Raw genomic sequence first — 26713 nt, forward strand, 5'->3', positions numbered from 1 at the left:
GTGCTATGTTGGGATACATTAATTTTATTTTCAGCAACGAGCGGTAGCTCTGTAAGCTTGCCAAACATTAACCAAAGGATTTCAGATAGTACCAGGAAAGGATTAGGATAGTAAAGAGGGTGGTATAAGAACCAGTAAAGAATAAAATGACAGGTATTATATACATTGTATCTCTGGCACTGTTTGTATTAAATGTCTTCAAGACGTAAAAAGAGTAGTATTTAAGGGGGCACAATTCCAGCGTCTGCTAGATATAATAACCTTTACATATATACATGTAAGGGTATGTCCTATTACAATGAGTAGACCTGTGAGATTTCTGTGTGCAGGCTTTAACTGCAATGTTTGTGTTCAGCTGTAATGGTTGGACTTGATCTTAAAGGTCTTTTCCAACCTAGTTGATTCTATGATTTTATGTTTTATTTTTACAAGTTGTCCTTGAGATTCTTTACTTGTCAGAGGATATAAAATTGCTGTTACATGGGAACTGAGGAATGATCTCAGCTTTTTGATACATATTGTAGCTCTTTTTTCTTTCTTTTTTTTTTCACTAGGGTTGAATACCATTAACATCGTAGGACTGATTGGTGGGGAGGAGTTGTTTTTGTTGTTAGCTAAGGAAAAAAGGAAAGAGAGGAGAATGGTCCACACTGCTGAAATCTGTGGGAAGGTTTGTTTTGAAGGGTGGGTGGCATCAAGGGGATTCTGCTGTTAGGCAGTTTGCACGTCTGTCTGTTTCTTTCACCCTCTCACCATTCTCCTTGGCTTTAGGAGGTCAGAAATCATTTTGATCTGAAGCAGGAGGTGAAGGAAGAACTCAAATCTGTCTGGAGGACTCTTCAATTTTTTGTGGACAAAGAGCAGGGTCTGACACGGTAAGGGAAGATTATTCAAGTGAGACATTCTCTTTACAGCCTTTCCGCTAGGACCAACTGTCTTACCAGCTTTCTTTTCTTCCAGCATGCTTTTGAATTGCTTTGCAAAAAATATCATTAATGTCCTAACTATGATATGGAATGGAAATGCGCATTTTTCTCCACAGGGTAGGTTTCACTCTCTTCCCAGACAGGAACTTTAATCTATTTTGCATTAGAAAACTTCAATGAATTACAAAATTATATTTAAGCGAAAAAAATAATTATGCTTTCAAAAACACTTTGCATTTTATTAGTAATGGTTGGACCACTGTGCCTAATGAAGCTTTATTGAGAGCATGTTCATGTCTTTGTTAGAGACAGAGCAGCTGTAACCCTTTACTTTCAAGTTCACAGCAACTTCCTAGTGACTCCAGAATTATTTATCAAGCAGTGACAGAAGGAAAGACAAAGTCTGACATATTGGACTGTCACACAGCATAAAGACCAGAAAAATCTATTGCAGGGAAATCAGTCTGGCGATTGATAGAGGATTAAACATATGTCCTGTGTTTATACGCATAGAGTGCAATACTTAAAATAAGTCTCTTAGTTAATCCATGATCATCTGTAGTCCCCATGGACAGGCTACTTGAAGTACTAACATTGTACTTGAACAATTTAATAATGATGAAAATATATATAGTTACATTTTAGTTTGCTGATACCAAGTTAAGACCTCTTAATACCCTCTCAGGAACTTTAAACATGATTATTGATTTATCACAGTTCTATTAACTTATTTTCTGAAATATTATACCTCAGTGTCACCACTTAGCTTCTGTTTGCCTTTGGAAGCTATGCAGTGAACTCAAACCAATGGCTGTGATTTCCTGGGAAAAGAATGCTGATGTTGACTTGCAAAGCTAGTGTTCTATGATATCTGTAATTTATTATCTATTTCCTAGGTAAGGACTGGTTTATGCCTTTAGCAGCTTCCTTAAAGGTCATGTTCTGTGGTGTTTTTTCTTTCTGACATTTGTCTACATTCAGCACATACAGAAAAATTAAGTTTGCAGATGTGACCTACATTGAGTATGATAATATTCCTGAAATAAATCACAATTAATTTACCAAGAAATATTACTGAGGAACTGGTTTAAATGTCAGTGTGCTAGTGAAATTAACTGCTGTTCTTTTATTGAGCATGCTGTTCAATTGTCAAAGTATAAAATCTGTTTTGAAGACTGTCTTTGCCATTTATTACTGAGCATGTTTGCACTCATAAAAGTTCCTAGATTGACTACAGGGTTACATTTATCTGGTAAGTTACCTAGAGTATTTGTATTAAACTTTCAGTCCTGTCCTGTGTAGTTTATGCGAAGGACTTGATGAGACCTTGTCATGACAAGATTATTTCAGTTTGGATACTTAAGAGAGGAAATCTTATCTGTGCTGAAACAAGTGGAAAAAATTCTCAGTAATTTCATTGTTGGCAGCATTTAAATCAAATGTGAATGATGCCTCCATCCAGTGACACTGCTGGTACAGTTACTTTGTTCAGGTGTCTTATAGGTACCTTTCTAATACAAACTGTCTTGATAGTACCAGTTATGAGTGATGTAGTTTCTATATTTTTGCTTTTTTTTCCCAGAGGTTTGTGAAATAAATATATAGTGCTATATATGTTCACTCTGGGTTTGCACAGGTTCATGGCTGATCGAGTGCTTGTGATTGGCAGTGGAGGGAGAGAGCATGCACTGGCTTGGAAGCTGGCCCAGTCTCCACATGTAAAACATGTGTTTGTTGCTCCAGGAAATGCAGGAACAGCTGACAGTGGAAAAATTTCAAATTCAGGTAAAAAGAGGGGTGGGGAAAAATATGTGTCAAGCAATCAGTAAAACAGAACTGAAAGAGTTTGTTTCATTTGGAACTGGCCACACTTGTGTTGAGTTAGTAGGAGATAACAGCTACTCTTTTCTTTCACTGGTACCACTAATTATTTAAGGCAGAAAGTTGTTTTTTCTGTATGTTTTGTTACTGAATTTTAGAACTGCCTAATAAAACATTGTACTGTATCTATTGTTAGCCTAGCTTCTTAAGATAGTCAGGCTTACACGAGACTCTGTATTTCTACACCTCATCTCACTGTTAAACTTGAATTCACTGGCCAATTTCAGCAAAACTTAGCAGAGGAATAGAAGGCTTAAAGTTACAAAGCTCTGAATAGAAACTCTTCTGGTGTCAGCCCAGGCTGCTCATCTAAATTTAGCTACATCATGCTCTGGCATTGAGTAAATCTCTGCTCAGATGCTGAAGTTGAGTTTCTATATGAACTTACCATTTTACTTTTTGAAGCTTATATCCTGTTATGATAAGCAGCTTTAAAAAAATTATATTGATTACATCCAGCAAAGAAAATACATTTAATAAGTTAGTAGTTTAAAAAGGTAGCACGAGTTGCAAATGTTCACTGTTGCTTCTGGACTCTGTTATTATTATACTGTTTGTTTTACTTTTCCCTTAATGGACTGTTCCATTATTTTAATATTACTTATTAGGGAGATAGAACAATCACATTTTCATCTCCCATCTCTTATTTAGGCTTTACAGTAGTGACTTAATTATATTTCCTTTTCCTTTTTAGCTGTATTGGTGAGCAATCACACTATAGTTACCCAGTTCTGCAAAGATCATAACATTGGACTTGTGTTAGTTGGAGAAGAAGCTCTTCTGGCAGCTGGTAAGGCTAAAATAAATTGACAGTAAAAATCAGCACCTTAAATTCTGTTTTAAAATGTCTTCTTTCAGGTCTTAGGATACATGCTGACTTTAAACTGAAGAGCAAGACAATTTGGATTATCTTGTAAACGTAAATTGTAGTCACTTAAAACATGTGGCTTCATAGCTGTATGCTGCTTTTTGTATGTTAGAGATCAGCAGGGGAAATCATGCAGGATCAAGATTCAGTAATGGTTACAAGTATTCTTTGTGTCTTCTCTTCTGCTTTCCTTTATTAAAGAATTTTCTTCCAATAGTCCTCATGTTGTTGCTGTATGCTACAGTACCCAGACCATCATGTGCATTTGTTGAGATGTGGTACAGTAAGATCTCCATGTCTTCAACAGTGAACAGAAGTACCGGACAGTCCTAACAGTAGTCATGGGGTGGTAATTGTGACAGTGCTTAATAATGTAAAGAGCTAAAGACCTCTTAAAACTAAATGATGAAACAGGTCATTGGATATGCAGAACTTTATTTTAAGGATTAGTTAGCTCTTCTGAGACAAGGAAACATAGTAACAGAGCGCCGGAATGGTTATGTGCCTTTCCTTTTGTCAGAAAGGCTTGGTGTTTCCAAAGACACAACTCGATTCTTTTGCTGTTTTTGGTAATTAGGGATTGTTGATGACTTGAGAGCAGCAGGAGTTCGGTGTTTTGGTCCATCTGCAAAAGCAGCCCAGCTGGCATCCAACACCACTTTTGCCAAAGCCTTTCTGGATCGACACAGGATTCCAACAGCAAGATGGAAAGCCTTCACCAATCCTCAGGAAGCTTGTAGGTTTATTATCAGGTAAATATTTTGATACTAGAAACTCCTCTGTCAGGTTAGCTATGCATTTGGCCTTCACCCATCATAGTTGCCTAGAGCTTGGTAACTTTTCAATTGTTGTTCTTCTCAAGTAGCTACCTAATGTAAATAGAGACAGATGGTGAAGATGCAAGAAACTTAAACAGGTTAATCTTTCTGTTCACAGGTCACAGCTCTTATTCCTTTTCATCAGCTTCCTCAGGATGCTAGTTAGCCTTTTAAAAGACAGAAAAATGGAGACAAATATTTCAATAAATCTTTCTGTAAAGTTAAGAGTCATTTCTACACAGACATGTACTAGCAAAATGCTATCTGTGGAGTGATGTGGGAGGTACTGGTCAAATACAATTTAAGGAAGATCCTCTTATTTCTTCAAGGCTTGACAGCATCTCTCTTACATGGAGAGAAAAGTAACTGCATATCTCTGCAATTGCCTTGAGCAGTAATACCTCGTAAGTCACTGAGGATCCTTTGGGAAAGTAACTTACCGCTGTGGCTATTTTGGTCCAGTCTTACAGCAGCTGCTGTGTTCAGCTACACTGGTCTGTGGCTGTGTGTCAGTTTCAGGGACTTCTTGTCTTTGCTGTCATGTGCTACTATCTCTAGTGGAACTTTTTTTTTTTCAGTAAAAACAACCTTTTCACTGACTTGCTCTGTAACAGTATTTAGTCTATATTAAGGCCATGTAGAGAAACAGGCCAACAACTTGTATGTCTGTAAGCATGCATAAGACTCAAAAAGGAAAACTGTCTCAGGTCAGCACACAGAGATGTGGAGAAAGGGAGCGTTGTGTGAGCCTGCTTTGGCTGCTTGTATAAATCCAGGCTTGAGATTTATCCTAATATAAATACTGATGTGGATATTAGGGATGAGATGTTGTTTCAGAAAACAGGGCAGTTAGTAGTGTGTAGAATCAGCTCCTCAAAAGGAACGCAAGCTAAGAGAGATGAATGGATCAAGTGAAGTTAATATATGTTGACTGTGCTGTTTTGTTCTTTTTTTTTTTTTCCTTCTAGATTTAGTTTGTGTTTAAGAGTAAGTGGAGCAATTCTGGGGATACAGTGTTAATACACTACTTCTAGTATATCCTTTACATGGAAGACCTAACTCAGCCTTAACCTTACAATTCTAAACAGGACTTCCATAATGATTTATAGGATTATGTACTGTAATCTGGTGTTATAAACCAATAAATCATGAATGAGTTTGTCTTTCCAAACCTACAACAGGAATAAAACAGTAACCCAACTCAGGGAAAAGAGGAAGAAACTGTTAGGTGTTAAAGTTTGGTGACTTCTCCAAGGGTATGCGCTGAGCTGGTGTCAGAACTAACAACAGAATTCATGGATTTCTGGCTCACAGTCCTGTGTTAAGGGCTATTAGAGTCCATTCACCTCCATGACAGGATGGGCTAGCAGGGAGCATATTTTTTCGATATGTTAGTCTTCAGCCATTCAGAAAAAAAGAAAGACTATAGGAGGCATTCAGCTTAAGAAATGATAATTTCATTGGATATGATAGGGATGCCTGAATCTCACTTTTGCTTTCATTTAAAGCACAGACTTTCCTGCACGAGTTGTACGGGCAAGGGGCCCTGCTGCTAGAAAAGAAGTGACTATTACAGCCAGCAAAGAAGAAGCCTGCAGAGCTGTCCAAGAGATTATGCAGGTGGGTAAATCTTTAATTAATCAGTGGGAAATCCAGTTCTTGATGTTCTGTAGCCTGTGAGTTTTTAATTTTGGCCACAGGAAGCAATTGTTTAGAGGAGAAGCTTGCCTATTTGACTCAGGAATTTCTCTAGGTATCATCCTCAAATTCCCTTCAAACAAGCCAGACTTTTCCTATATGTTGGTTTTTTGGGTTTTTTTTTTTTTTCAGTTAAAATGAAGAAAGGATTTAGCCAATAGATGTCATGTTTACTAATTGGAGACTTTTTTTGTTTGTACAGGACAGAATGTTTGGAGAGATGGTTGTTATTGAAGAACTTCTTCAAGGGGAAGAACTTTCTGTATGTGGTAGATGGTGTGATTAAGTGCTTTTTTCTTTGGCATTACTGTTATGCTCTATGCATAAATGCATGAGTTCGTTGTTTCAAATAGGTTTCCTGTTTTATTTGCACTTACATCAACAAATCTAAGAAACTTGCTATCATGATAATCAATGCATGTTGTCTGTAGAATTTTCTTCTACATTAGCCATAAAATTGCAATTATGGTGATCTTTTTAGGTGGAAAATGATATTTTTATCCCAAGGTGACCTGAAAACATGTTTGTATGGACTTTGTCTTGGTAATTCATGTTACATCAATAACTTTGTACTCATATTTAGTGCCTATTTTAGTTAGCACTTTCCCTGGCTTACAAGACTGAAGCAATGCTTACTATATGCCACATGAAAACTGAAAACAAGTTCTTTGGGCAAGTTTTGTCCTGCACTGAGAATACCTCACACTAGTTCAGGCCCCAGATCTGCAAACACACAGGTTTAACTTGAACCATAAATAATACTGTCCAGTCAATGACAAAGACAATTCATGTACTTTAAGGTAAGCATATGTTCACGTGACTGATAGGTCAAGATCTAATTAATCAGAAAGGAATTGTTATGAGGGCCACCGTTTCTCTTGATTATTTAAAAATGAGAAAGCAAGCTCCATGAATCCTTCAGGTCAGTGGGCTTGCAGTAGAATCCTGCTGCATGTGCATTCTATTGCTTTCTATCTTCGATTCTTAAATTTTCCTGGCAGAACTGAGCCTCAGCTTGTGGACCAGCAGTGTTAACTTCTCTTATGACAGGACATTGTCACTGTTTCTGTATTGTGTGCATCTCTTAACAGTGCTTGTGCTTCACGGATGGTGTCACTGTTGCTTCAATGCCCCCAGCCCAGGCCCACAAACGATTGCTGGATGGTGACCAGGGTCCAAACACTGGAGGGATGGGAGCCTATTGCCCAGTTCCTCAGGTACAGCAGTCCTCCTCAGCCTGCAGTAAGGATCACATCTGTGGTTAATAGATCTTCCTTAGGGCTCAGTCTTGTTTTTATCACATAGGCCAGAGTTCTGGAATTGATTGACACTTTGCTTGTATAAGTACAATGTGGGGCTCAAACTTTTTTTGCCATTCTTCAGGATTTAGTGAGCCAGTATTCTGAGGAGTGGTCTCTTAACTTTTTCATTATTCTGAGTGTTCATGATTAACTGAGTGTTTCTCTGCTGCTATTAGCATCCCTTGAAATGTCCCTACAAAATTCCCCACGTGCCTGGAGTCCTTGTGTCTTAAACATAGAATCATAGTATAGTTAGGGTTGGAAAGGACCTTAAGATCACCTAGTTCCAATCCCTCAGCCATGGGGCAGGGACACCTCGCACTAAACCATGCCACCCTGGTTCTGTCCAGCCTGGCCCTGAACACTGCTATGGATAGAGCATTCACAACTTCCCTGGGCAGCCCATTCCAGTGCCTCACCACCCTTACAGTAAAGAACTTCCTCCTTATATCCAATCTAAACTTCCCCTGTTGAAGTTTTAAGCCGTTACCCCTTGTCCTGTCACTACAGTCCCTGACGAAGAGTCCCTCCCCAGCATCCCTATAGGCCCCCTTCAGGTACTGGAAGGCTGCTATATGGTCTCCACGCAGCCTTCTCTTCTCCAGGCTGAACAGCCCCAACTTCCTCAGCCTGTCTTCATACGGGAGGTGCTCCAGTCCCCTGATCATCCTCGTGGCCCTCCTCTGGACTTGTTCCAGCAGTTCCGTGTCCTTTTTATGTTGAGGACACCAGAACTGCACACAATACTGTGTTCCTTGTTGTTGATTCCTAAAGCTGAGTGCATTTTTTAAAATATGCTGCACAAGTATATTATTAGTGTTCTTTTGCTGTGAGTACAGGAACAATCTTACTGTGTGCAGCTCAGGTTTCCTGTGTCTTAAACCTCCTAAAAATTGGCCTTCTGAGGAAAGAACCAAACAAAAAATCTTGGGAGACAGAGGGTTAGTGCAGTTGGCCTTCAGACAGCAGCACTCTAATGAAAGGTGCGCAGTGGTTGGGGTTGGAGAGCAGAAAACATATCTGAAGCATCTACTTACCCTAGTCCTTCCAGGTCCTATGAGGTAGTTCAGCAAATGTCATCACTGTCTCAATCAGTTTGATGTTGATCATCAGGTTCCAGAAGTTCTTCTAGAGAAAATCAATGATGCTATCCTTCAACACGTTGTTGATAGTATGAGACAAGAAGGAACAGCATATGTAGGTAAGTAAGCATTCACCTGAAAAGCAAAGTCATGTCAAGGGTAGTTTCCTTGTTAGAGATTGCTATTGAATGCCAAATATGTATGTTTTTAAAGTAGTTAATTTTTCCTTCAGTATTAAGCCTCACTGGTTTTGCTTTATAGCTCTTCCTTTGTTGAGAAGAATTTGCCTTTTCTCCACAAAACATATGTATTTTTATTAAATATTTTTTGTATTATGAATGTCTCAATCAGACTCTTTGTAGTTCAGGATATACTATGTACTTAATTGTACTGTTCACTTCTCCAAACAGCAGTGTAAATTTTCTGAAGATCTCTGTCTTCAGCCTTTTTTGAAAAAGGCAGGTGATGCTCACAACTGTCACTAAAAACCAGTGGCTGCTTTTGATACTGAGGAGGTACTGAGGACCACACACATCTAAAGATTTGTGTTCCAGCCTGAGATGTTTTCTCTGCTATTTGGTAACTTTTTTACAATGCCGAAATCTGCAGTAAGAATGTAGTGGGAGTTGAGCATTTTCATGATGATGGTGGAGGACCTGATCCTTTTCCGGGTTTAAAATCTAACACTTGTTATTCTCTGGCAATTGGTTTTCTGATTATACAGGGAAAGACTTTCTTTAGATCGCCATATGCATATATGTGTGTTGCAGTAGAAATTACCCAGTACCAACTTCAATAAATTTTTCTTTGATTTTGATTGTTAACAGCAGTAGTGAATTACTGGTTTGGTATTTTTGACTGAAATACAGAGTTATGCGTCTATATTCATGTATAACAATAGTGCACTTACTTAGTGGTAAGAAAATCACAAGGTCTGTGTAATGAATGGGGTTTTATGAGAACTGTTTTTTTTTTCATCCTGTCAGTTCCTTCTGATCTCTGAACGCCTGCATTTAGAGAGCTGTAACAGAAGATAGAACTTGACTTTCTGATGCAGAAACATTGCTTTCTGCTGTATTCAGCCTGAAATGCAATGGAATGTTCCTCAGGTTGCTGCTTCCCTTTTTTTTTTGTTATTGTGGAATTTTTATGACTTGTGTATAAGTGCTTGCAGAATCCTTGCTCCTGATTCCTTATGATTTGCAGAAATGCATCCCACATTCCAAGATGTGATGTTGCATTTCATAGAATCATTGAATAGTTTGGTTTGGAAGGGACCTTCAAAAGATATCTAGTTCCAACCCCCCCTGCAATGATCAGGGACATCTTCAGCTAGATCTGGTTGCCCAGAGCCACATCCAGCCTGGCCTTGTATGTCTCCAGGTATGATGTGTCCACCATCGCTCTGGGCAACCTTTTAAATTTAATTTAAAGGAGTTCTTGAAAAGTGAGTGTTCAAATTAATTTGCTTGGCTGTGTTCTTTCTGTTTAGGTGTGCTGCAAACAGGTTTAATGCTTACCAAAGATGGTTTGAAAATTTTAAACTTTAAATGTCAATTTGGTGACCCTCAGTGCCAGGTGAGTGAAAGATACTAGCAACTTAAATATGCTTTGTTCTTTTACCCCTGAGTGTTCTAGCTCACCTCTAGGTAAATGTGTGCCATGTCTGAATTTGTATCTTCCTTCCCCCGAAAATGCAGATCTAAATGTGAATGTCTTGTATGACGTGACTTAAAACTGTGGTTAGTCAGCTTCTATGAATTATTAGTTAAAGACTGTAACTTAAAGAGCTCTTCCTCAGGTTTTACTTTTCTGGATAGAATCAGAATGGGAGGAGCCTAAATTCATGTTCCTTCTACATAATCTCACATCTCATGTTTATAAATTTATGACTGTAGCAGAAAGATGCTGCAAATTAATGCTCACCTGTAGGTTCCAAATTACCGGTATAGGGATTTTCAGTTTGGCAGGTACAGAGTATACTCCATTAATTGAATTTTCCCTAAGCTGAATTTCAGCAAGTTCAGCAAAATAAAAATTAACTTCTATCACAATGAAACTTCTTTGCAGGTAATTCTTCCACTGCTTAAAAATGATTTTTATGAAGTGATTCAAGCAACAATTGATGGCAACCTCTGCAGCTTCTTGCCAGCCTGGTCAGAAAATAGTACAGCTGTGTGTGTGGTCATGGCAAGTCCAGGATATCCAGGAGACTATGACAAGGGCATGGAGGTGACAGGTAACAGCAGTAGTACTTCAGTAGGTTTGCATTCTTCTCCTAGAAGCTCCCTGTACAGCTTTTCTCCATCCCACCCGTGACACCCTATTAGAGTCTGCTTTGATGCATCAACCCTTGTCCTTGTGGACCAGATAGCTGTTCAGCAAGATCTTGTAACTGGAGTGTATGCCTGTCCATAGCTCAGTGTCTAAATGTTTAAAGGTACATTATTCCATAAAGCTTTCTCTGTAGCTGGTTACTGAGATAAGAAGTTGATGGGGAACTGTGTCTTCCTGGAACCACCCTGGTGTGTGCACATGAAGGACTTCCACAAACTGTGCTAGAAACGTGGGCTGCGATGTTGTCAGCACACGACTACTTTTTCCTATCTTTGCTCTCTTGCCAGCAGGTTGCATTATCTTAGCTAGTGCCTGATGAGCGATAAGGGTGAGCCTTGAGGACCTGTGGCCTTTCAAATAGGAGCCGTGCATTCTTCCACCATCAGCTTGGTTCCTTCCCTTCTGCCAGCCAGCCAGGGTCATTGCTGTGTAATAATAGTAAGAACCTCTTCACAGGGCTGAAGGGTTTGGAAAGGTGGGCATTTAGGCTTTAGATCCATATTGATTTTATGTCTTAAAATTATTGTTGTTTAATATCCCATTAAGATTTTTTTAATGTTTAAAAACAGATGGAACTGTTGCAGAACTCTTTCCTTCCCCCTCAGCTGCTGCCTTGCCAGTCCAACACTGTGCCCTGTGTAAAGCAACCCAGACAACTGATCTGGGGCCACCTTATTTTCATCATAATCCCAGTTACCCTACCTCAGCCAGGGAGAAGGTCATGTTGTGTTGCTTTCGCCCTTGTTGAGATTTCTGTTGTCACATTCTCCTCATCCACTCTCCTAATTCCCTTGTTGTATTTATTTTTTGTCAGTAGTATTGTGGGGAACTCTGCATTTCTGTAACTGTGAAAGTCCATACCACATAACTGAATGAATCCTTCTGGTATCAAGCTACCTTTTACTAGTCAGACTCAGGAACTTAACTTTTTCCAGGCTGATACTCGTATCTTTAGGAATGAGATGGTATGACCCCCCCCCTGCTTGTTAATCACAAAAAAAAAAACCCAGTTGAAACAATGAAATTCAGTCCATTTGTTTATTATTATACTCCAGCCTCTGGAGCTGTGTGGGTTTTATTAGGTTTTTTCCCATGTTTCATGTTGATTGCCACATTTTAATGGCTTACCAAACATTTTATTCTGGAGTATTCCTTAAAACATGATAGGAAGGAGTTAGGTTTCCATTGCTGCAAGGCAGCTGGGGCTCGGCTTTGACCTTGTCAGGGCTGTGCTTTGGCAATGTAACACGCTGTACTTTCAGCAAGTACAAAGGTCCTTTTTATTTATGAAATCTATATGGCTGATAGTAAGAGGGAAACTGCTTTGTTTTGCTTTTTCCAGATGATGGCAGCAGCTCCTCCTTTTCCCTTATTCTCTCCTCAAAATATGAAACTGAAAACCCCCTGAACAATTTTGTTTTCCTCTAATAGGGAAATACATCGAGAAAAATGAAAAGAACACACATCAAATGTTTTAGCTGTTGGACAGCCACCTGTAAGTGTCTGTAAAGCAATTCCAGGGGTGGAATTGTGTAGAGTGGACACTGCAGAATAGCTAAGGGAGTGCTGAGGTAACATTAGCATTAATGGTTTAATGTCACGGAGAGGGAGGAACCCAGGCAATAAACTGTGATTTTATGCAGGAAAGCTCTACACAAATTATGCACAATTACAATATACAGCACAGCTTTGCTCTGGCGCAGGGTAGTTATAAGAGTTATAAGAGATCCAGCTCATGGATCTCTTATTTCTGTTTCTGTATCATCTGCGTCCTTACTGGATGTCTCAGAAAGGAGTCTTAGGGCCAAGTGGAGTGGCATACTCTTCACTGGTAATGCTGTTTCTCAGAGGGAAGTTAAGGGGGGAAGCTCTATTGTTGTTCTTCCTTTTCTGAAGAAAGGAATTCAATCTTCACTGCTTTGCCAACATGGTATGTGATTTAAAAGTACTCAGAGAATTGAGAATTCCTTTTACTTTTGTAGGGCTGCTGCAAGCCAAAGAATTAGGGCTACAGGTGTTCCATGCTGGCACAACGCTGAAGGATGGCAGAGTGGTGACAAGTGGTGGCAGAGTCCTCTCCATTACTGCTGTTAAGGAGGACCTGATGAAAGCACTGGGAGAAGCCAACAGGGGTGTAGCAGCCGTACATTTCAAGGGTGCCACTTACAGGAAGGACATTGGCCATCGGGGTATACAGCTTCTCAAGCAGTCTCTGTATGTAAGCAAAGGCACTAGCAGAAATAGATGCTAGTCCAGAGTTTTATATCTGTTCCCATTTGTGTGCTCAATGATGATCTATGCAGAAAATATCACTACTGCTCCTAGCATGTCTTTTACTCTCTTCAGGGGTCTAATATACAAGGAGAGACATATGGAAGCAGTAACCAGTGAAGTTTTGTTTCATCAGCTGGAAACATCAATTGTAAGTGGTACCAGATCAGGTAAGACTGAGTCTTTGAATTTCCTTGGTACATTGAATGGAACAGAATTTTTTTCCCCCAGGAGGTGAGCAATGCATTCTTGGCATTGAAACTTGCGCTTAACAAGTTGGCCTGGGGTCACCAAGAAAACTCTTGCTTCTTTCTCATTACTCCTCTTTTGCTTAATTAAAAAATAATTGGCTCACTATGGAGACAACTGCACATTATCAAGGTTAATCTAGGGAACAGAATGACTCCTGGATTAACGGAATGGAATCTGTCACTGGACAGAAGTGATCGAGCTGGCTGCATAGATGAGTACAACATCTGAGCAGTTATTACGGTGTGGCTAACAATCACTGAACATGTTATTTGCTCTTCAGACTCTGTCCTTTCCTCTTAGCAGTGATCTACTGAGGAAAAATTCGTGTTGATTTTTTCCCCTTAGAAAAAAGTAACTACATAAAGAGAAAAGATGAGCTGTTAACTGTTTGGTAAAATGTTTAACTTTTGCTGGACACAATCCGTAGGTCAGAAATACAGAATAATAAAGATCTGTTTACAGCACCGTGAAATATGTGACTTTGGGGTCCATGCTTCATAAAGCTGTGCATGTTTCTGTCAGTGGACACAGTGCTGTTTTCCCCAAGAAACCATAATTTGCAGTACTTTGTCTTGTGGAGTGTTTTGGGTCTTTTTATTTCCCTTAAAATGATCCTTGACATGTTTGCATTTGGCAGGCTGTCATTCAGAAGTAGGAGGCTTTGCTGGTTTCTTTGACTTGAAAGCATCTGGTTATGAGGATCCTGTCTTGGTATCTCGAGCTAAAGGCCTTGGACCTAAACTGCAGGTAGCTTGCAAGTTGACTGTAGCATGTTATCTCCCAACACTGTTTTAAATGACACAGCCAGTTGCACTGTCTGAACCTCCTGAGCATTATAACTACATCTCAAGTCCTGCACAGTGGTCATTTGAGCTTTGTAGATGATCGTTTGAGCAAGCCCTGTGCGTATCTTACTGAGAATATGAGGCTCTGGATATTTTGTGACGAAATGATAATAAAACAAAAAAAATTAGCTGTGCACTTGAACTAAGAAACAGAATTTCTGCAATAGGATAGAGGGTCCATTGGCTTCGAGAAAGGTCAGTTCAGAGGAATACAAGGAAGTGTTAAAATGATAACTGTCAGCTTAAAAAACTGTATGCAGAGAAGTGGCACCTTTGTCAAGGCACTGGGAAAAAGAAGAATGGAGATAAACATTAAAGGAGAAGAGAAGCCAATAGGTAAAGAATGCTAATTACACAAAACCACATAGGATAAGTTAAGTCAGGAATATACTCATATGTTGAATCAGAATAAGGATTTTATCAGAGAAGTGGAGGTCTGAGGCTGTCTTTCACTGGTCAAGCACAGCAACTTGTCATGTTTCAAGTAGCTGTTTATACCTTTAGCAATGGGATGATATGGTGTGGCTTCCCACAACAGCAGAGGACTGAACATAATGATCCAGAAGGTCTTTTGCAGTCTTACATACTTGGACACCTCTGAGCATGAAAAAATTGTTGGTGCAGACTCGTGTGCATCTTCGTTCCGACTGCTTGGCAGAGAGACATTCCCAACTGCGCTTACACAGACTGTTCCCAAGACTCTTCCTTGGCCGAAAAAAGTTGGCTGATGCTTATACAAATTGTTACTAGATCAGTGGGAGGGAGATGCTATAATGCAACAAAGGAGACGGGATGACTGGTTTCCATAGCAGTTCTACATCCACTAGATGGAGAAAGAAATTAGACTTGTAGTTCAAACTCAGGCTGTTTTGGTGTTGATCTGTTACCATTTTGAATTCAGTGGTAGCGTGTGTCTACATTTTTCGCTTGCCCATCTTCCTGTAGTGAGCTTTTTTGCACAGGTGTAACTACATTGATAGAGCTTTGTCAGTAAAAGGTAATTTACAAGGTAATTTAAAGGTAAATTAATAAATTTACAATTTATTCATGCGTATTCAATCTTTGTCCTATTTCAGACCCTGAAATGGTAACTGAAAGAGGTTGCACAGTGTGAGCTGATGCTGTGCATCTACAAGCAGAACTGCTCTAATGTAGAAACTTCTGCTTGTAATAAAGTAGCGTAAATGTTTCCACTTTATAGAAGCCATGATGTCTGAATGAGATTTCGTTACTTGTAGGATGCAAACACCTTGATAACTTTTTGAAAACCAAATAGCAGCCTTCCTGAGGGAAATATTACTGCTCTGTGAAAGACCTGGTTTTCAAAGGGACCTAGAGACCAGGCCTGTGTTTTTGTCCGTGACATGAGTTGGCTGACATGAAAAAATTCCTTGGGCATTGTGGGGGTGAGGTCTCATTCCCTGTGGACTATTAAGAAAACTACTTAACAAATTGTTTCAGTTTTGCTGCGTAGCCCAGTGAAATTAGTAGGCAAAAGTAAAGCAGAACACACAGTGATGTTAGAGCAACCTGATCTTATGTTTTGACACTGCTAGGATGTTCTGTAGTCTGAATATCCTGGGAATTTGTAATTGTGTTTAGACACCTTTTATTCTGGATTTAACATAAATATTTCAAAAAGCAAATGAACAAACAACCCAAACTGCTGATTTCTGGGTAGCTGGAGCTAGAATTTGAATTAATGTTTCAAAAAAACCAAAAATAGCTTTATCTTTCCTCTGCAAGAAAGTGAGCAGTTTTCTCTTGATTTAAACTAGTTAGTGCACCGCGTTATTTTCTGCATGTATGTTCTATAGTGATTCTTTTCAGGAAAAAGGTTTCTGCTTATTTGGCTGATTAATGTTGGAGTTTTGCATATTTCTTGTCACCACTGCTGGTTCCCACCATGTTTTGCAGATTGCACAAGTGTGTAAAAGACATGACACCATAGGTCAGGACCTGCTTGCCATGTGTGTCAATGACATCCTGGCTCAAGGAGCAGAGCCTCTCTTCTTCCTCAGTTATTTTGCCTGTGGCAAACTTGATGCTGAAGTGACTGAAACAATCAAAGAAGGAATAGCTGAAGGTTGCAGAAATGCAGGATGTGCTTTCCTGGGTATGAATGTTTCTCTCCTTTGAGATTTGAAGATTCTGATGTTGAAATGATTACTAATGAAATAGACTTTGTAGGCAGGGGCAGTATGTGGCATTAGAACTGCTGCTTTCTGTTTAGTGGGAAAAACAATCAAGCATTTGGGCTTAAACGCTTCCTTATCTGTATAATGTGTCAGCACAGAGGGATGATTTTTACTGTTCATGCATTTGGTTTCTAATTCTTGCTCCTTTACCCTTGTACAAAGGAGAACAAAGCTGAATGCCTTACATTCTTCAAGTGTTAATATGTTTTCATTCCCTCTCTGATATTCATTCATAGCAGGGAGGTGCCAGATGAGTAGCATGAAATAATAATAAAAAAGTTTCTTCTTTTAATAACTTCATGAATCTTTATTTCATTGAAGTCTTGAGGTGAAGTAAGAAACTAAGAAGGATTTTTAAAATGTATCTGAATGTGTTTCTTAGGCTGTGTTTCTGCAGCTGTCCTGGATACATTCCTTATTTTAGGGGATTCTCTAGATTTAAAATTGACAATAAAAACATGCTTACAAGTAGTGCTGTCTGTTTTCTGTCCCCATTTAGGCAGGGAGATGACTGAGGTGACTGGCATGTATTCTTCTGGAGAGTATGACCTGGCTGGCTTTGTGGTTGGTGCAGTGGAGCGAGGGCAGATGCTTCTGGGGCTGCAGAGAGCTGAGGAGGAGGATGTGCTTATTGGACTGGCCTCTTCTGGGATTCATGGCCGTGGCTTTAGCATCATAAGGAAGATTCTCTTAATGTCCTCCTTACACTACTCCTCACCAGCACCTGGCAGTTGTGACAAGACTCTAGGTACAATATCTTTCATCTCAAAAGCAAACCTGCAATTGAATTGTGTTCAGACATTTCCACAACTAGGTGCTGCCAAGGGTTGTTCATTTCAGGATGGGTTGGTGTTAGTTGAGTTTTGGGGTAGGTATGTGGGCTTGCATCTACAGTTTTGGAAAAGCAGGCCAGCACTTTTTGCTACTTCCCAACGTTGTTTGCCACAAAAAGCAGAAGAGAACCTGCTCAGAGAAGCATTCCCATTAAATACCTAATGACCTTTTAAACAAATTGATTGAATTGACACTTTTGTTTGCAGGAGATATACTGCTGACCCCAGCAAAAATGTACAGTCCATCTTTGCTGCCTGTCCTTCGCTCAGGACACGTGAAGGCTTTTGCCTTCATTGCTGAGGAGGGGTTGCTGGAAGGCATATCCAGAATTCTGCCAGAACATGTCAGTGCTGTCCTAGGTAAATATCAAAGATGACTGTTTCTGTTTGACAAAATTTAGATACAGCATGGACTTGACTTTTCAGCTTCAGTTACAGAGTTACTCAGAGATGTATGTGGCTATGTGGTTCGAGACTGAACGACCCAAAGTGATTGCTTTTCCAAAGAACCTACCAAAAGCATTCCTATTGCAAGTAAGCATCAGTGCTTGATGAGCACCAGCCTTTTGTTGGAGAAGGGAAATTTAAGGAGAGTTTGAAGGCAGCTCATCTCTAGGGCAGCAGGTGTTTGAGAAGATTCATTGTTCTGGAAGACATCTCTCCATACTAAACACTTTGACCATACAGTGAAGCTGGTTGAGAGAATTAATTTGCTTGATTCACTACACATACACACACAAACACATACAGGTTTAATGCAGTTTTATGGCAGGTGGTAGCTTCCCCACAACAGATTAGCATTTGATGTGTAAGTAAGCTAGATTTTTTTCTGTTGAAGGCAAAATTGGGCAAAGTATTAAAAAGTTCAAAATATTAAAGAAAACCGTATTCATTCAAGTCCAAAAATATTGTGGAGAGGGTAAGGGGGAAGGAACGAACCTGTATGTCTGTCTGTATTTCTCAAAAATGAAATTAGAAAGGAAAGAAATAAATCCAGCTGGCAAGGTGGTGCCTAGCTTGCCTGCCAGTGCCTGGAACCACAGAGAAGATAACAAGCCCGAGAGATTGTTAGTTTCCTAAAGTGAAGTCATGATGTCAAGTCTGCACTGTCAGACTTTCAACAGACAGCCTAAGGCCATGCCCATGTGAGTAGTATCACTGTCAAAGCCTATCCATGCTTCCCATCCATGTGTAGAACACTCAGCCCTTTTCCAGTCTGCCCATCAATACAACTAAATATAGACTCTTATACTAATTATTGATTCTTTGAAACAGAAAATCAGGATCTGCTTAAGTAGTCTAAAAAGGCCAGAAGATGATTTTTCCCATGGCTCCTTTATCTCTTATGGAAGCGATGTAAGTCATCTGTAGCTTTTTTATTCTGGTTGATGAGGGATTGCCATCGTTTCTCACATGTTCTCATTAGAAAGCCTAGAAAAGACTTGCCTCACACAAATTATGGCTAGAAACCTCTAGGTAAGCAGCACCTATAAAGCTGACTGGAAGTTGGGTCAGTGTCCTCCTTGAACAGTATTCTTAGAATGGCAAGAATTAGTATCTGTCAGTTTTTGCAACACACCACCGTCACTATACGTAATAAAAGACATGCAGCAAACATTTGTGCTGACCATATACACATTTCAATCATTTTCAGATGCTTTCAGCTGGAAGATTCCAGAAATCTTTTGCTGGCTTTACAGAGAGGGAAACCTCTCTGTGGAGGAGATGGCTCAGACATTTAATTGTGGGATTGCTGCAGTGCTGGTTGTGCAGAAGGACCTGGCTCAGCATGTTCTCAAGGACATACAGCGACATGAGGAAGCCTGGCTGATTGGGAAAGTTGTTGCCCCTTGTGATACAGGTTAGCAGGTGTCCTAATGGGAAAGGAAGACACCCACAAAAAAATAAACAGAGCATGTTTTGATTTGAAGTGTAACAGGTTCACCTGGTCTCACTTCAGAGAAGTTTCTGCTTATGGCTGCGCTACTTATTTTTTAAGTCAATACAGGATAAGTTGTTTCAGAGTGTAGATCTGTAAAATGCTGCACATCTCCTGGGAGGCACCAGTTGTCATCAGTTCTGTAGGCACTGAGGAGACTCCCTATTGCAAAGTTTGTGTAGTTTACGTCATTTTTCTGTGGTTTCACTAGGCTGACGTTCACATCTAGATTTCATTATTAAATACACTGAGAAGTGACTGTCTTGTTTTCAGAGTCACAGTACTTGAATAATGTCTTACCTAGGTACCTGCTTGAGACTTGAGTAATTCTTTCTAATGATGGTAAGGACTCAAACATTAGGTGATTATATTTTACCATAATCACGGTGATCAACCCCACCTCCTTTGTAACCCCTTCCTTACGCTGATCCTGTGTGTGATCGAGAATAGGCCACAGCTGTGTATAGTTGTATGTGATTGTAAGTCTTCATTCTGGTGTGTCCATTGATTGACATGCAGCAAGACATGAGCCAAAATCCCTTTGGAAACCAAACAGCTTTGTTGGGGGAGCAGTTTGGGTAACCAAAATGCAACATCATTTTTAGAGTAATTTTGCAACACAATAGAAAGAGGAAGACAGGTATAAAAAATGGGGATAATCCTTGAAAAGACCATGCCTTACCTAGGCCTTTGTAAACAGTTCTGCGAGTAACACAACAAAGATCAGCACAACTAGTATGAGTTGGTTTGTTCAAGTAGTACATGTTTTTGTAGTCAAGTTAGTGCTAATGTAAATTCACTGCTGATATGTTTTCTTTTATTTGAAATTTGTATGATTGGTAAACTATACAAAGTAAATTTAGATGGAGAAAAAAAAGCCAAGGTATTTTAACGTTTTCCTCACATATTTGGAGAAGGTTCTCACATCGAAGTCGAGAATCTTCTAGAAGCTCTGCAGCTGAGCAGCCCCCAGCATCTGCTGAATAACGCTGTTGTTGAGAGTCAACACCAACCCAGAAAGAACAAAGTTAAAGTAGCTGTTCTCATCTCTGGAACAGGTGAGCTTACATTTATCATCACAGAGACAAATGTCCTTTCAAAGGAGTGGCTGAACCAGCCCTGATACAAGTGCATCCACCTTGCCTGTTTTCAGTAGAGTCTATGGAGCCTTCTAACCCCAAGGCTGTATTTTGACTAGAAGTCAAGAAGTTGTATTGTACTGCCTAACAAGTGAGCTTTATTAATGCCTATATTCCTTAGTCCTCTTCTATTTGTGCAGTTGTTGGAAGCAAGATTTTTGTTAGATAAACAGGACTGAGAGCTAATTGTCAGTGGCACAGGTGCTTATCTATTTCATGAATGTTTGCTCTCTTTCTTTGAGGCACAAACCTTGCTGCACTCATCAGTTACGCAAAAGAGCCAGGCAGTTGTGCTCAGGTTGTCCTTGTCATCTCCAACAAGTCTGGTGTTGAAGAGCTACGAAATGCAGCCCGGGCTGGAATTCCCACCAGGGTAAAGACACTCTTTTCATTTCCTTCTTATGTTTCATGTTTCATGTTTCACTTCTGTTTAAAACTTCTACTGAGAGTGGATGGATGTAGCAGAAAGCTGTCAAATTTACCAGCAGAGGCAGAGCTGAAAGCTGTTCAGGGCTCATTGGAGGCTGTGAGTTTTCCCATCTCTTCAGTGAGTGCTACACTCCAGAGTTAGGAAGGGATTTCAAGCTGCAAGTGCTGTGATGATTTGGGTCTGAGACTGTAGCCTATGCAGGTTCAAGCTTTTAAATCAGTAAGACTCTGCAAAACACATAAGTGTGTTGTCTGCTTGGCTAATCCCTTCTTAGAAAGACCTTTGGCTTGTGTTGTGCTCAGTCACTTTCAGTGGCACCACACTAGCCTTTCCTCCTGTCTGTGGTCAGTACAATAGCACTATGTTACAGAAATTTTCACTGGTTTGTTTCATAAAAAGAAATCTAGAAAGGCATTACCATCACATCACTGTGTTTGTCTAAGCATAGAACATGGCTTTTGAAAACATTCATCAACTTGGGATTTCGAATGCCACCCACCAGGGCTCTTCCTTCTAACGTTAAATAGATTTGAACAGTTACCATGTCAGTACTGCGATGCACAGATGGAAACAGAGGCTCCCCATGCATTAAAAACGTTTTCAGCAAGCTTCCTCAACAGCTGGGTTGGATTCGTGATAATTTTTTCCTAGCAATATAAAGACATGTCTAGGAAACAAAAGGAGATGTGTCAAAATCCATTCACATTTCCGTAGGCAAACTCATGACAGATTGTTAGCCCCTTATTTGAATGTCCTCATGAACAGAGTCAGGAATCAGCAGTTACCTTGGGAGCTGAGGCTGAGAGGTGGAGTAGACATAAGAAAAGTTCCTGACTTCTCCTCGCCTTCCACAGAGTCTCTGGCCCATCTGTTGTCTTTTAGATGAGTTTGTGCTTTTCATTGAGCCACTTCAGACTAACTGGTGATGGTGACACCAGCGAGTCATTGCTGGTTTTACTTTAGCCTTTGGCTAGACATTCTGGAGTCAGAGGTCAGTATCTACCAGTGTGTTCTGCCTTATTTCCCTCTATACCACATTACCCGCATGTTTCTCTTTTCACAGTTGGCTTCTCTTTGTGCAGTTTTTGTACATGTCCTAGAAACCACTCTGTGTGATACAGCCACTGTCAGCTAGCAAGTGAATGTCCCAGGAATGTTTATATGAATGTGAAAAATCACAAATGTCCTGAATAATGTACCCACTTGTAATGTTTTAAATCCTCAAGTGCCCTGGCATAAATGCAGTTTGCTTTCCCTTTGTTGCCCAAGTAGCTGCTTTCATTCACAGGAGGTTTATTGCCTTAATATGTTTTTTGATGTGTTTTAATGTTTTAGGTGATTGATCATAAGTTATATGGGAGTCGCTCTGAATTTGACAGCACAATTGACCGAGTCCTTGAAGAATTTGCTGTTGAACTAATATGTCTTTCAGGATTTATGAGAATTTTGTCCAGTCCTTTTCTCAGAAAATGGAAAGGTAAGAAATGAGAAGTGTAAAACAGAAATTAAAATATGGATGCTTGCTCTCACCACAATGACACAGTCACAGTTCTTTGTCCTTTGGTTAAACCTCTCATGGCCTTGCTGACACTGAGGTTTGCACGTTAATCAGTGGGGCTGCCCTACACTTTCATTTTTTCCAGCCAGTGGGACTGTGCTGGGATTCTTACTGCACACTGGCAGAGAACTGCCTTGTGCTGGCATAATGAGGAACAGAGGGGCAAAGTCAGGGTCACAGATATGATCTGTCTGCCTTCCTTCGGGGAAGGAGGATTGCCTGTGGACAGGCAGGAGTTTGGTTCTGTCTGCATTAGGGGACAGGTAGCATAACGATGTCATTCATCAAGGAGCAGTGCTGGGGAGTTGTGCTGAACTTACTCCCTGCAGTTGTCACTCAGGGAAAAATGGGAAAGAGACTGATTTCTCAGTTCATCTCCCTCCTGTGCTGCCCTGAGGGCTGCATGGCGTAGCATCACTCTGTACTGTGTGCAGGAAGTACAGCCTTACAGCCTGCTGAGTGAATGTGGCTCTGCCATGGGGCAGAGCTTCCTTTAGACACATTCCAGGCCAGTGGAGGGTTAAAACGCACATTCCTCTGGGTGCCTCGTGTTAGCTCCCAGGGCTTTGCTCAGAAGTTATTCTCTCACTGTGTGGATTGCATTTGGACAGGCTTCTTTGGGAATGATGTTTCCTATGAAAATCACTTCCATCTGTGCAGTGTCTCTGCATGCAGCTGCAGTGTGAAGTCCTCTGCTTCCAAGCCCCTCTTCTGCAGCAGGAGGGCTGGTCACCTGGTAGGGGAGAGACTTACCACTATCTGGCCATCTACAGACACAAAAGCAAATGGGGTTCTTGACCTTAACTGAAACAAGCTTGCCTGGCTACTGCCAAAGCCTGCACTCCATCACCTGTGTTCCTGGAAGAACACTTGTTTCCTCAGATCAAGGTGCTGCTTTCTCAGATCGCCTTGGAGATCGTCACACCCTGTCTGCGTTTGGCTTTTTAACCTGAACCTGAACAAGCCCTGTTACATTCTGACTGCATTGAGACCATTTAAACTCCTGAGTGGAGTTCAGGGCTGCTATTTTGAACTGATGATCACATCTCACTTTTATTTTTAAAGGGAATTCAGTTCAAATTAATTTTCTTTTCTTTTTTTTTTCTCCTCTCATACCAATGCCCAGGGAAAATTCTGAATGCTTCCCCATCACTTTTCCCACCAATAAAGGACAGAAATGCCCATCTGCAAGCCCTGCAAAGTGGACACAAAGTCACAGGCTGCACCGTGCATTTTGTCCTGGTAAGTGTCCTCTTGCCCAACATTGAGTAAATTAGGAAAAGGAATGTCATGGTTTAAGCCCAGCTGGCAACCAAGTACCATGCACTTGCTTGCTCACTTCCCCAGCCCATCCCCAGTGGAATGGGGAGGAGAATCAGAAAAGAGGTAAAAATCTGTAGGTTAAGATAAGAAAGGGTTAATAATTGAAATAAAAGTCAAATGTGGTATAATAATAATAATAGGAAAGAGAGAGGAAGGAGTAAACCCCACCGGCCAAAAGAAGTCCCAGTGATGCTCACCACCCACCGACCGATACCCAGCTCAACCCAAGCAGCAGTTGGTCCCTTTTGGGTGTCTCCCTCCAGTTTATATACTGGGCATGACATGCTGTGCTATGGAGTACCCCTTTGGCTGGTTTGGGTCAGGTGCCCTGTCTCTGCTTCCTCCCAGCTTCTTGTGCCCCTCCTCACTGGCAGAGCATGAGACTGAAAAGTCCTTGATCAGAGTAAGCATTACTTAGCAGCATCTAAAACATCCGTGTGTTATCAGCACTGTTCTCAGACTAAAGCCAAATCACAGCACTGCACCAGATACTAGGAAGAAAATCAACTCTAAAGAAAATTAGCTGTATTGCAGACAAGACCAGGACATGGAATTTGCTGTTTTCTTTTATTTCTGAAGGCAGAAACAGGAAGAGGTAACAGGAATGTGTGGAAATCTTAGGATTGCTACCAGTAAAAACGGGAAGATATGGGGATTACATTGTGTTTGTGGTTTCTTAAGGTCCTGTTTTCCTCCTCCATATTATGGTTTGGGTTTTTTTCAGTTTCTCCTACTCAGCAAACTGCCCTCTCAGTCTTCTAGCCCATGTCTCTTTTCCCGCTGTACCCCCTGGTGTAATGTGGGTACCCCTAATGGAGGTGCAAGCCTCTCTAGATGTACTTCAGGCCTCCTGCACACAACTACACACATGCATGCTGAGATCTCTCACAAGACTTTCTCTGCCCTGTGCACATTGTCCACAGCCTTCCCAAGACTGTTCACCAGCCTCTTCTAAAAGATTGCCACTATCCCCATTTCAGGAGGAATCTAGTCCGAAAGCAATGATCCACCAGGAGCCAGTGTCTGTGAAGGCAGATGACACGGAGGAGATGCTGTCAGAAAGGGTTAAAGAAGCCGAGTGTCGAGCTTTTCCTATTGCCCTGCAGCTGGTGGCCAGTGGAGCAGTGCAGTTAGGAGCTGATGGTAAAACATACTGGAAACAAGAGAGCCTAGGTCTGTGTCCTCAAGAAGAGAAGAGAGAGTGCACATCCTCTCCCATGGCTCTGGAGCCTCAAGAAAATGATGTGGTGTAGCCAGGTTAACAAGTGGTTTGCTGTCTGCTCATCTTTCCCTCTTCTCTCCTCCTCTGTGCCCTTGATGTGTGTCTTTTTGACTGCAGGCATATCAGTGTCACAGGTTTCCATTCTGAGCCATGATCCCTTTCCGTTAGCTTGCAGCTTTAGTTACACTCGTTTTGCAAAATTGGCAGTGGAAGCCAAGCTCTCATTCCAGATTTTGAATGTCTTTGTTCTGTTCTTTCATCTGTGAAGGAGATGCTGTGGTACAAATCAAAGAGGGGGCTTAAGCTGTAAAAGTGGCCTAGTGCTTTAGAGGGAAATCAAGTTTTGTTGGCTGCATCACCAAGATGCAGAGCACCAGGAGCTTCAGAAAGCAACCACAGACAGGAGCCAGACATGTCTGGGCAGATCAGAAGTAAGGTACAGCCTGGCACAGTGTGGATTTGTGAGTGAACAAGCATTGGGAATGAATGCATCGTTCTGTGGGAGGGGGTGGGAGCCTAGAAGGACCCCATCCTTGTGAGCCCCACCACTGTGGAAGCACCTCAGGGTGCAGAGGAGAGGATACGTAAACAAGCACCAGTGTGGGAGCCAGAGTCTAGGGAACTGCCAAGCAGAAGACCCAAAGGCCAAAAGGCAGGGAACCTTAGAAGGCAAACCAAACTGAAACAACCCCCCCTTACAGATTGTCAATATGATGTGATAGCGCACACTGAGCATACAACTAGACGCTTCTTCCTGCTCCTTGAAAAGGAGAGGCACAGAGACATTCCCAGAGTTCCAGATTAAAACATTTGGATCTTGAGGGATGAAAACTTGGTTGGAGCGACTCGAAACACAGATTTCAGGCATTTTTCTTCCCTCATCCTTGAACTCAGCAGAACAAGGCATGCTCAGCTTAACTTGCAACAGCAGGAAAATCTCTTTGTTGACTGAATGACTGGCTTGGTCCAGTCACTGCTGTTAAATAAAACCTTTTCCGTGGAAGCTATTTTATAGCTGCCAGAGTAATGACTTCCATGCAAGTAACAAACCAGAGGAGGAATGTTAGCTGAGAAGCTGCTTGAATAAATTAGAAAAGAAGTAGCCAGAGCTAGTTTTCCATAGGAGAGATCCCTAATATCCATCAGATACAGTGAAAAAAATGTATTCTTTGGTATTACACATACTGTACTAGTGAGGGACATACTGTATATTTCCCTCTTGGCTTTATCAGGCTGTTCGAGAGCATGAGTCAGATACAGTGAAAAGTCTAAATTTGTCCTTTCTTTTCTAAAATGTAGCTAATGGTGTTTCAGTAGTTGGGGAGGGAGAAAAATTCAGTTCCCTCCTGTGAGGTCTGCCATACAGAAACCTGTATCTGTCTTTTGCACAGCAACGACTGGAGAAAGGAACATGGGTTTTTCATGACCTGGGAGAAATAGGGAGATCTGTAACTAGGCAAGATTCACAAATGTTTGGTATACATAGATACTTTTTATGATAAGCACATTGCTTAATTTGCTTTTGGTTTGTTGTAACTGTGTAGAAACTTCCTGTTGTGTATTATTTGAATTGCACGGCATGCATGACTGAATGTTCCAAATGTCACAAATAAAATGTTGAAAGAGAACAAGGCACAAGTTACGGTTTCCAGACGATCACCATGGTATCAAACAAGTTCTCCAGTCGTGCTGCTGGCATCCCTCTGAGGTTGGGTGCGGTATATTATTAATCTGTTATAATAGATTAGTCTATCTATTCTTTATACAGAGTGGTAATTGAAGCAAAAAACTG

At 40.8% G+C, this 26713-nt stretch overlaps 1 protein-coding gene across 1 annotated transcript; it reads left to right on the plus strand.

The window, feature by feature from the left end:
- Window positions 1–2566: 2566 nt before the first annotated feature.
- Window positions 2567–26549, plus strand: LOC136012598 (trifunctional purine biosynthetic protein adenosine-3-like). Its single transcript, XM_065675692.1, has 21 exons — window positions 2567–2711; window positions 3502–3597; window positions 4253–4427; window positions 6002–6113; window positions 6394–6453; window positions 7283–7408; window positions 8606–8693; window positions 10067–10152; window positions 10645–10813; window positions 12894–13125; window positions 13258–13352; window positions 14072–14181; window positions 16197–16395; window positions 16977–17225; window positions 17518–17670; window positions 18965–19171; window positions 20167–20307; window positions 20631–20761; window positions 22154–22295; window positions 23503–23618; window positions 24680–26549. Exons 1-21 carry the CDS (start codon window positions 2567–2569, stop codon window positions 24950–24952), a joined length of 3105 nt encoding a protein of 1034 aa, XP_065531764.1. The 3' UTR covers window positions 24953–26549.
- The last annotated feature ends 164 nt before the right edge of the window (window positions 26550–26713 follow it).

The sequence above is a fragment of the Lathamus discolor genome, chromosome 4 (genome assembly GCF_037157495.1).
Source record: "Lathamus discolor isolate bLatDis1 chromosome 4, bLatDis1.hap1, whole genome shotgun sequence".
Taxonomy (NCBI): domain Eukaryota; kingdom Metazoa; phylum Chordata; class Aves; order Psittaciformes; family Psittacidae; genus Lathamus; species Lathamus discolor.

Bases quoted from the DNA above. Each gene is read 5' to 3' on its own strand.
- LOC136012598 (XM_065675692.1), top strand. From the start codon at position 2,567: ATGGCTGATCGAGTGCTTGTGATTGGCAGTGGAGGGAGAGAGCATGCA. The intron at 3,598-4,252 runs GTAAGGCTAAAA...TTTGGTAATTAG, and splicing joins AGAAGCTCTTCTGGCAGCTG to GGATTGTTGATGACTTGAGA. The intron at 20,308-20,630 runs GTGAGCTTACAT...TCTTTCTTTGAG, and splicing joins TGTTCTCATCTCTGGAACAG to GCACAAACCTTGCTGCACTC.